The 11,094-nt window shown below is 44.7% G+C and overlaps 1 protein-coding gene and 1 pseudogene across 1 annotated transcript; both read left to right on the top strand.

Annotated features, from left to right (window-relative positions):
- The first annotated feature begins 1,261 nt into the window (after positions 1–1,261).
- On the top strand, positions 1,262–3,570 carry LOC101546412 (olfactory receptor 7G2-like). The gene is made up of 3 exons (XM_004619534.3): positions 1,262–2,252; positions 2,614–2,651; positions 3,547–3,570. Exons 1-3 carry the CDS (start codon positions 1,262–1,264, stop codon positions 3,568–3,570), a joined length of 1,053 nt encoding a protein of 350 aa, XP_004619591.3.
- Positions 3,571–3,949: 379 nt separating this feature from the next.
- On the top strand, positions 3,950–10,470 carry LOC129398782 (olfactory receptor 7G1-like; annotated as a pseudogene).
- Positions 10,471–11,094: the final 624 nt, after the last annotated feature.

Raw genomic sequence — 11,094 nt, 5'->3', positions numbered from 1 at the left:
GAACCTTCCCTTTCAACTTTTCTTTCAGTTCTGCTTTGGACCAATTCTCCAGTTTTATTGACTTTGGCCATTTGTTGCTTCCTTTCTGCGTGTCTTTAAATTCCACGTATGAGAGACTCTTCCCTGATGCCTCACTTCACTCAGCATAGTCCCTTCCAGTTCTATTCCACTTATGATAAGTTGCATTCTTTTTGGCCATTTTTAGGGCATAGTACATACATTGTGTACATATATCAAAACATCTTGATCCACTCTTACATTGTTGGAAATTTGGGTTGTTTCCAAAACTTAGCTATAGTATGGAAGGGCTGAAATGAACACAGAGGTGTATATATTCTCCCAAATTAATGTTTTCATGTTTGGGATATAGATGCCAAGAAGTGTTATTGCTGGAAGTATGAAAGGTTGACTCTTAACTTGTTGAGAAATTTCCAGATTATTTTTCATAGAGTTTGAGCCAGATGACATTACCTCAAATGTCAATCTAGAGTTTAGGTCATTCAACCTCAAATTAGAGTTTCCTTTGAAAAACCATACGGTTCACTATGAAGAATCACTTTGTAGCCTGAGTGACAACAAAAGTGCCACATTGATATAGACCCTGGAAATCTGGACAAGTTATTCAGAGAGTTCTGAGTTCATGCCAAATTTGGCCACCATGCTCTACAAAAGTGATTGAACAAACGCTTTCATTTACTTTTATCTGAAACATGAACTATATCTGAGTAAACTAATGTTTCTGATTCCTGTGGTCTTAGCACATGGCACTCAGCACTGAATCAAACAGGTGATAAATAAATTTCTGATGCAATAGAGAGAGTTGAGGATCAGGAAGCATGTGAAGTTATAGGTGAGGTAAAAGATCAATGACTGGGGTGATGGTCCTGCGAGAAGGGCACTTGCCTTGCATGCTGCTGATCTGGGTTCGGTCCCTGACCTGATAGGGCCCCCAAACATCACCAGGAATGACTGCTGAGTGCAGGGCCAGGACTAACCCTTGTGTATCATCAGGTGTGTCCACCCATTCCTGGGGTAAAATAAAGGTCAAAACAGACTAGCATACTCGTATGAAATCATTAAGGACATAGTTAGATCCTTTTAATTGAGACCCTGGATCTCAGAGAATCTATCAAATTCTCACTGGAGGGATGGTCAAATATAGCTGTTTATTAATCAGAGTGCACAGTTAGAACTCTACAGAATGCTCTTCATATATAATTTATTTTTGTTCTTTTGTCGTATAAATTCCCAAGAAAGTACCATGGGCTCTACTGCCAAGGAGACGCTCATTTCCCTCTCTCTTTTTCCTGACTCTTCCATCAGATTCACAAGCAACCTTGCAACCAGAAACCTCACAGAAGCTCCAATATTCCTCCTGCTAGGACTAACAGATGACACAGAGCTACAGCCTGTCATCTTCTTCCTCTTTCTGACCATGTACCTGGTCACCCTCCTGGGGAACCTGCTCATTGTCCTGGCCGTGGTCTCAGACCCTCATCTGCACAACCCCATGTACTTCTTCCTCTCCCACCTCTCCTTCACCGACATCTGCATCAGCACCTGCACCATCCCCAAGATGCTGGAGAACATCCGCACCCAGACACAGAGCATCACTTATGTCAGCTGCATGGCCCAGACCTTCTTTGTCATGGTTTTCACTAGTGTAGAAAACTGTCTCCTTGGCGCCATGGCCTATGACCGCTATGTGGCCATCTGCCACCCACTGAGGTACACAGTCATCATGAACCAGCCACTCTGCGCGCTGCTCATTGCTCTCTCGCTGTTGACAAGTGTTGCAGTCTCTGGGCTACACGCGCTGATGGCACTGAGACTCTGCTTCCCTTCAAAAGTGCTGGTCCCCCACTTCTTCTGCGAACTCGCCCAGCTGCTCAAACTCACGTGCTCTGACACTTTCATTAATAACCTACTGATCTACCTGGTGGCTGTTGCTTTTGCTGGGATTCCAATCTCAGGCATCATTTTCTCCTACACTCGGATCATTTCCTCGGTTCTGAGGATGCCCTCAGCCCAGGGGAAGCAGAAAGCCTTTTCCACCTGCAGCTCTCACTTTTCCATAGTTTCCTTGTTCTATGGGACGGCGTTTGGGGTTTACATTAGTTCTACAGTCTTGGAATCTTCCAGAACATCTGCCATCCCCTCGGTGATGTACATTGTGGTGCCACAGCTGATGAACCCCTTTATCTACAGCCTGAGGAACAAGGACATGAAGGGGGCCGTGAGGAGGCTCTTGAGTGGGAAATGATCTATTCCCTGATGGTGACTCTTGGGCTTAAGTTCCCTCATGGAGGCAAAACAGTAAGAGACTCTAATACACCGCCAAGTTTTCATTTCTATTTGTTTATTTATTTAGGGTCTAATGAGGCTCAGGGGTTATACTCTTGCCATATGCAATTAGGAATTTTTCCTGGCTGTGCTTGGGGAACATATAGGGTATCAGGGATCGAATCTGGGTGCAAGAGAAGTCCATACCAGTTCTACTCTGCCCCACTCCATTGGTTTCTCCTCTAGACAGACGCTGAGCAAGTTTCCCATGACTCTCATTAACATGCATCCACTTCCTAAGTCACCTGAACTCTTGGATATTCTCTGTAGGCAGGATGAATTGTTTTGCTAACAATCAGTCCTTTGAGGTAGGTGTTATTTGCAGATTGTCTGAGGGGACCCCCTATTTTACTTTCTGGTCTTCTCTTTCTCCGAACCCCCGCATTGTACCACATATTTACCAGCAGCTCGTGTGCCCACTTGTATGTTTGTGAGAGCTTGTACCCTCATCATCCCATAGTTCAGATGAGGACACACTAACAATTCTATTCTTTCTCTTATACAGCTTCATTTTCCTCCCATAAATTTTCATATATGGTTTTGGGTCTAGACATGGCAGAACTCAGGGAATACTTCAAATGAGTTTAAGAGGACAATATGGGATGCACGGGGGTCAAACCTGTGTGACGTGCAAGCACCTTCCCACCGTGGTATCTTGCTGGTCTTATTGGTAACCTCAATATTGTAATCATTGGCCCAGGGTTCATTATCATTGGATACTACTCATTCCCTTGCTCGTCCACACAGTGTTTAACAAAATAGCTACTTGATTTGTTGACAGATATTTAATACTAACACTAAATTGGTAAAACATCAGTGAGTCGAAATCTTCAGTGTGTCAGACTGATTACTACCTGTGTCCCCAAGCCTTATCTCACTGCCTTTCTGTTGTGCCAATGACACCCAGAATTTTGCCTAGAAAGGACCAATCGACCATGACTCAATGTCCCCAGTGAGCAATTCCCTGGATTGTGCTCTGGGTCTCTTATGGGCTTTTCTTTTTGGTTTGGTTGGTTTTGGGGTCACACCCAGCAATACTCAGGGCTTAGTCCTGGCTCACTGTGTATTCATGAATCACTTCAGGCGATTCTCAGAGGATTGAACCCATGTTGGCCACACGAAATCATCCACTGTACTATCACAACAGCTCTTGGTCTATTATGTGTGAGTAAAAGCTGTCTATCCCCCTGGGTCCAAACTCAGACCTTAGATCATGTGAAGAAATGATCACCGTGGTTTGAGAAGATGGTGACATATTGAACTTCATCAGTGAATATCATCGAGTCTCATATGCTCAAATATAGGACTTCATGTGTGTTCTAAGGGCTTCAGAAGTTGATAAATCATAGTAACGGGAGAACTCTTTCAGACTGCCTGAGCTGATCTTCCATCGCTAATTCTGTTGGAGGAGGATTCTAGGGAGTTCTTCAGAGGGAGGTGCCAGAGTAACTGTCAAACACCAAGCCCAGAGACAGCAGTCTGAGACCCTTCCTGCAAATAATAGAATCCTCAGGGACCCAACTGGAGCCAGTGTCTGTCCTGGGATTCAAAGCAGACCGCCAAATGATGTGTCCACATTCTATTTCCTCTGACTTGTTAACATTCCATAATACAAAACTCATGTTACTCAGCACTTGCTGCCTAGAGACATCCACTGAGATGGTCAAATAGAGATCTCATGTGTGCTGAAGCTTGGTTTTAAGTCTCTGGATGTTGGCCGTTAGTGCGATTACAGAGAACCAGGGGCAGGCCCTGGGTGTGACCACCTAGCGACTGGCAATGGGAAATCTGAGCGAAGAGACCCAGTCCCTACCCAAGCAGGCTTGGAGGTCTCAACCCCAGGTCCAACACACCTGGTTCCTCTGCCGGTACATTCATGTGTGGGATCGTTGGAACCAAGGTCCTGGAAGAGAGAAATGCAATGTCCCTTGTAAGTGTGCCTGGCTGTCTTCCCCTGGGCTCCTGGAGGGGGTGGGCTCCAGCTTCCCTCCCAGAGCACCCATGGCCGAAGACCTCTGCCTCCTGCTCCTCCTTTGCTCCCTGCTCCTGAGTCTGGGGGATGTCTTTCTCCACAGCCTCAAGGTGCTGCCGTTGACCTTCTGTGCCATTCCCCACGTCCCCCTTTTCTTCTGCGAGGTGGTCCAGGTCATCCAGTTGCCCTGCTCGGACACGCTCCTCAACAATGTCCTCATCTATGCGGCCATGAGCCTCCTGGGGCCTTCCTGTCTACGGCATCCTTTTCTCTTACGCGCGGATCGTCACCTCTGTTCTGAGGACCCCCTCGGCCGGTGGCAGGGCCAAAGAATTTTCCACCTGCAGCTCCCACCTCTCGGTCGGGTGCTTGTTTTATGGGACGGGCTTCGGGGTGTACATTAGCCCGGCCATGACCAGCTCTTCCCGGAGCACTGCCGTGGCATCCGGGGTGTACTCGGTGGTCCCAAGGATGCGGAACCTCCTCATCTACAGCCTGAGGAATAAGGAAGTGACCAGGGTGCTGCGGCAGTTGAGCCATAAGATACTGTTGGTTTCTCGGGACTACGCTTTTCTGCCAGGGTCCTTCCTTCCTTCCTTCCTTCCTTCCTTCCTTCCTTCCTTCCTTCCTTCCTTCCTTCCTTCCTTCCTTCCTTCCTTCCTTCCTTCCTTCCTTCTTTCTTCTTTCTTTCCTTCCTTTCTTGCTCAATTTCTTCCTTCCTTCCTTCCTCTCTTCCCTTCCTCCATCCCTCCCTCACTCCCTTTCTTCCTTCCTTCCTTCCTTCCTTCCTTCCTTCCTTCCTTCCTTCCTTCCTTCCTTCCTTCCTTCCTTCCTTCCTCTTTTGCTCCCTTTCTTCCTTCCTTCCTCCCATCCTTCCCTCCCTCCCTCCTTGTCTCCCTCTCTTCCGTGCCTTCCTCCCTCATTTCCTTCCTTCCTTCCTTCCTTCCTTCCTTCCTTCCTTCCTTCCTTCCTTCCTTCCTTCCTTCCTTCCTCCCTTCCTTCCTTGCTTCCTTCCTTCCTTCTTCCTTCTTTCCTTCCAGCAGCAGTGCTCAGGACTGATTCCTGGCTCTGCACTAAGGCATCACTCCGGCTGGTGCTCAGGGGACTGTATGGGATGCTGGAGATCAGACCTGGGTAGATCTCATGCAGGACAGACCACTCCCTGTCAGCCCACCGCGCCAGCCTCTCTATGGCTGGTTTCTGGTTCTACCACGTTGAACTCATCTCAGACCGTTTTTGTGCAGTTGCACCTTTTGAACTCTCCAGAGCCTTGCTCTGTGGCTAAGGAATGCTGGAGCCCAGGGAAGACTCCTTGGGAACTGAAGAGCCCTCCAGTTCCTCTCTGCTGGCCACACATGTCTGTTAGACTGTGTGTGCTTGGCTGCTTTCCAAACCCAGAGTGTGGACTTTTGCGGTGAAGCCTCCGGGCAACGGGGTAGAAAGAACCTTCTTCCTGGGTCCCTCCGTTCAGCCGTGATTCATGTGTGGCCAAGCCATATTGTTTGGTGTTCATAACCCTGTGGAGTGAGCAGATGTCATTGGGCTACACTAGCATGCGGCAGGGACAAATGGAGACATTACTGGTGCCTGCGTGAGCAAATCGAAGATCAACGGGATGACAAGTGATACAAGTGAAACATGTCTGTGAATGTTCCAGCATCTTAAATTCTCACATTGAGTCTCTTGTTAGTTTATTTGTGTTTTTTTTGGGGGGGTAGAGTGGGGAGCACAGCTGGGGATGCTCAGGCCCTGCATTAGATATTAGTCATGGCGGTGCTCGTGCTCGGTGAGCCCTGTGGGATGCTGGTGATCGAACTCAGGTCAGCTCTGTGCAAGGCAAACATTCCCTCCCTCCCCCACTGTATTATGACTGAGCTCAGTAATTTTTTTTGAGCGGGACATTATACCTGTTGCTCATGAATTGCTTTCGAGCCCCCACTGCTGCTTGGGGATCTGGTGGGAGGGGGTTGTGGTGTCGGGACTTGGGCACGTGACAGATGTGTTCTATTTCTTTGAGTTGTGTCACCCTGGCCCTATTACTAGTCCCTTTAACTCTCTCTATCATCTATTTTCATGCCTATTTTTTGCCTGTTTAAGCAGTTTTTTCCCAAAGTTAATTTTTTTCTAATGTTTAAAAATACTTTGGGCCACACCTGGCGATGCTCAGGGATCACTCGTGGTGGGACTCCAGGGACTCTATGGGATTCTGGGGATCGAACCCGGGTCAGCGTAGGCAAGGCATGTGCCCTGCCCACTGTTCTATCTCTCCAGCCCTGATATTAGTTATTTTAGTGACTTTCCATGTAGCGTATGCTGGCCATCCTTTGTTTATAAAGGGAGGGTGTCTCCAGCCATATCGAAGATGACCGGCTTGGAGATTCTTCTGTTTGGTTGATTTTGGGGACATTTGGGGCCATTTTAGGCCACATTGACGGTGTTCAGGGGACCCTGTGGGATTCTGGGGATTGAAGCCAGGCCAGCTGCATACAAGACAAATATCTTCCCACTGTATTATTGCTCCAGACCCATGTGTGTAATTAAAAAGATAAAGATTTCTTACAGGGGCTGAAAAGATAGTACAGTGGGTTAAAGGTCTTGGCTTGCATGCACCCAACCTTTCATTTTATTTGATCCCCATAGTACCACCAAAAGTAAGTCCTGAGCATAGAACCAGGAGTAACTCCAGGCATCATTGGGTCTGACACAAAAATCTAAAAAAAAAGTTTCTTACATTTAACAGATAGTAATGTGATTACACATTTCTGATTATACAAACCTAAAGTAAAACATCACGTTTTTAAGTTGCCCTATGCATTTTTCATCCCAGAAATCTTCAAATATATTATTTTTTGTTTTGCTTTTGGAACCACACCTGGAAGTGCTTAGGGTTTGCTCCTGGAAGTCTTGGGGGACCCTCTGGGATGCTGGATATGAACTTGGGTCTGACACGTGGCTGGCAAGCACCTTCTCTGCTGGACCATCGCTCCAGCCTCCTGGTTTCATCTTTCCTTAAAGCTGAGCACTATTCAGTTGTGTCTATAGACAATAGGTTCTTTATCCACTCATCCATTCTTAGACAAAATATTTTTATTGCTACATTGATTTTTTTTAAAAAAAGAAAATCTGTCATTTGCAAGGCTCGGTGGGGAAGGTACCTGTGTACAAGAATGCAAGGCATGGAAAATGGATTGCTCACAGGTGAGGGAGTGGATGGCATACAGCTGGTCTAACATGGGGCCACAAATCCACATTCATTAATTCTGTGAATCAGCAGTTTCAGTCTTTCTGGGGTGCCTAACCCAGGGATCAGACCTCATTAACATAACATCCTAATGAGGTCCTGTGGACATTGATTCCCTAGGAACGCGGAGGGTGGAGGGCGTTCACCTGCCAGAGGCTTCCTTCATAGCTCTTGCCTCCCAAGAAGAAGCACAGCTCACAGTCCACTCAGTGATGAGCCACCTGGCTGGGATCCCTTGGCCCCACTGCTTCTCTGCCCTTGCTGAGGACGCACCTGTCCTTCATAGCGTGGTGTCCGATCCAGCATCCCTCCCCTGTGATGTCAACCAGGTACATGACATTTCCAAGTTAATAAATTTCTAACACTTTAGTGATGTCATACTCCCGTTCCAATCATACCGTCTAACTCCCTTACTCAGGCGTCTTACTCCTGTTCCATCTATGCCGTCTTATTCCCTGACTTGGGTATCTTACTCGATGACTCAAGTATTTTACTACCTTCATCTATTTCATCTTACTCTCTTTCTCGGGTATCTTATTCCCATTCTATCCATTCCTTCTTACTCCCTTATTCAGGTATTTTACTCCCTTACTCGAGTATCTTGCTACCATTCCACCCAGGGGACCGAGAAGGTGATGGCAAACATAAAAAGGGTTGCAGGGATTTCAGACCAAATGATTTATAACTGGTTCTCAGTCAGCTGGCCACCAAATGTCTTAGGATATGGCAGAAACTACTTCCTTCTGGCTGCCCTTTCTCCACAGGGCGACTCCTCCGCGCAAACATTTTGATTCTGACTTCTTGTGGTGCTTTGATTTTCCTAGGAAGAAAATAACTGAGGTTGTATAAGAGAATAGAAATTCACCAAGACCAGATTATGCGGCAATAAAATATATCTATGATGGTTACAGTAAAATGTTTAAATTTTTTGATGACTGGGGAGTATCTAATCTCTATATTGTCCTGTACTTTTCTATCATTTGAGTAAAAAATAATAAAACCAGACATGTCTGCAGGGTAAAAAATAGGAGTGCTCATATTGTAGATTTTTCATCAAGTAAAGTTTTTCTCCCATAGACTTTCATTATTTATTTTGCTTCATGTATGTAGTTTACTATTTGATTGGGGAAAGTTGTTATTTTTTTGAATTGCTCTTTATTTCACCATATGTCTGTGAGAAATGAATAATAATAATATTAATATCACTGTTTTTTCCTTCTCTCACTAATTTTCTCTACTATAATTTTTACCAATAGAGGCAAATTCATAAACTATTTACTAAAATTGCTAATGAAACTTCCTATTGTTGTTTTCTCATCCTGCCCTAGTCTGTAGGCCCTCTTAAGAAGAGAAAACAATGCCAGCTTGCACATTTCTTGACAGAAAAAACACACACACATACACACAGAGTAAAACAAATGTCAGGAATCGGTTCTTATAAACAGGACTCAATCATGTTCCTCTATTCATTTTTAGTCATTGGTCCTCATAAATTTTAGGAAGTCCTGTTACACAAATGTGAACCCTAGATTTTGTGGACAACAACAGTCTTCAAGATTGTCTAAACAAGGGTTGATCTCTATGAAAATCAGAGCATTTGATCTAAAAGCAAAATTTTGAGTGATTAAATTCTCAGGGTCATTTCTAGGAAAACTTTTAGGACAGGAAGCTTCAGCTCTTAATGAATTGGGACAAACTGATGGGATATTAGAAGAGTACAGCTGGGTTCTTAGGTCATAGATGTGTACTACCGTTTCTATCGTCCAGAAAAGCATGGATGGCAGACATGTGTTCTGCTTCTTAAGAGCCAGAATATATCCTAGTTTTCCTTCTCATTTAGCTATTTTCAAAGTACCCTCCGAAAGGGATGGATTCCTCAGGATGAGACACACCGTCACATCCTTGCTTCCAGATCTCTGATACAGTGCAGTAACATTTCATGGCAGAGTTCTGTTTCTTTTAAGCACACAATTATTTTGAACCATGCTCCAGTCCAGGTGGTATCCAGATGGACAGTGAGTATCTTTAAGGCATGAGCGGGACACTTCATGACTAGGTGGATGTGACTTGTCAGGGTCAACAAGATCAAAATATGTGGGGTGTTTCTCAGGATTAAAGAAAATATTCTGACGAAAGGACATTATGAACTTGGAGTCAGATGGTCCCAGGGTATTACCAGATCAAAGGTTGATCAGTTTTTGTGATCATTTACTAATATTTATTGAGGGACTGTGATTTACAACGCTGTTAAGGACAGTTTTATGCATACATCATTTGCACAACAAATCTGCCACCAGAATACCCATTTCCCTCCACAACAGTCCTGGAGAATCTTCTCTCACAGCTTTTCCTTCTGTTTTGCTTTGGACCAATTCTCCAATTCTATGGCCTTTGGTCATTTGTCGATTCCTTTCTGCGTGTCTTTAAATCCCACTTATGAGAGACCCTTCCCTCATGCCTCACTTCACTCAGCATGGTCCCTTCCAGTTCTATTCCACTTATGATAAATTGCATTCTTTTAGGCCATTTTTACACCTGCATAGTATTCTATTTTGTATATCTACATTATTTGAAATTTGGATTGTTTCCATAACTTGGCTATAGTATGGAAGGGCTGAAATGAACATAGAGGTGCATATATTCTCTCAAATTAATATTTTTATATTTAGGATATAGATGCCAAAGGGTGATATTGCTGGATCATATGGAAGGTTGACTCTTAATGTGTTAAGAAATTTTCAGATTGTTTTTCATAGAGTTTGAGCCAGATGACATTACCTCAAAGGTCAATCTAGAGTTTAGGTCATTCAACCTCAAATTAGAGTTTCCTTTGAAAAACCATACAGTTCACGATGAAGCATCACTTTGTTGCATGAGTGACAGCAAGAGTGCCACAGTGATAGAGCTCCTTTGATATGTGGACAAGTTGTTCAGAAAGTTCTGAGTTCATGCCAAATTGGGCACAATGCTCTACAAAAGTGATTGAAAAACTATTTCATTTACGTTAATCTGAAATGTGATCTATATGTAAGTAAACTAACGTTTCAGATTTCTGTGGTCTTAGCACATGACACTCGGCATTGAACCAAAGAGGTGATAAATAAACTTCTGAGGAAATAGAAAGAGTTGAGGACCAGGAGTCATGTGAAGTTATAGGATAGGTAAAAGATCAGGGGCTGGGGTGATGGTTCTGTGACTAGGGCACTTGCCTTGCATGTTGCATGCTGCTAATCAGGGTTCGTCCCTGACATCCCATAGGGCCCCCAAACATCACCAGGAATGACCGCTGAGTACAGAGCCACGAGTAACCCTTGAGTATCATCAGGAGTGCCCACCCATCCCACAGGGTAAAAACAAAGGTCAGAACAGACTAGGCATACATGTATGAAATCACTAAGAACATAGTTAGATATTTTTCATTGAGACCCTGGACCTCAGACAGAGTCTATCAAATTCTCACTGGAGGGATGGTAAAATATAGTTGTTTATTAGTGGTTTTTTCTTTTTGGATCACACCCAGCGGTGCACAGTGGTCACT

Source organism: Sorex araneus, chromosome 2, assembly GCF_027595985.1.
Source record: "Sorex araneus isolate mSorAra2 chromosome 2, mSorAra2.pri, whole genome shotgun sequence".
In the NCBI taxonomy this organism is placed as follows: domain Eukaryota; kingdom Metazoa; phylum Chordata; class Mammalia; order Eulipotyphla; family Soricidae; genus Sorex; species Sorex araneus.
This window is presented reverse-complemented; position numbering and strand designations above follow the sequence as displayed.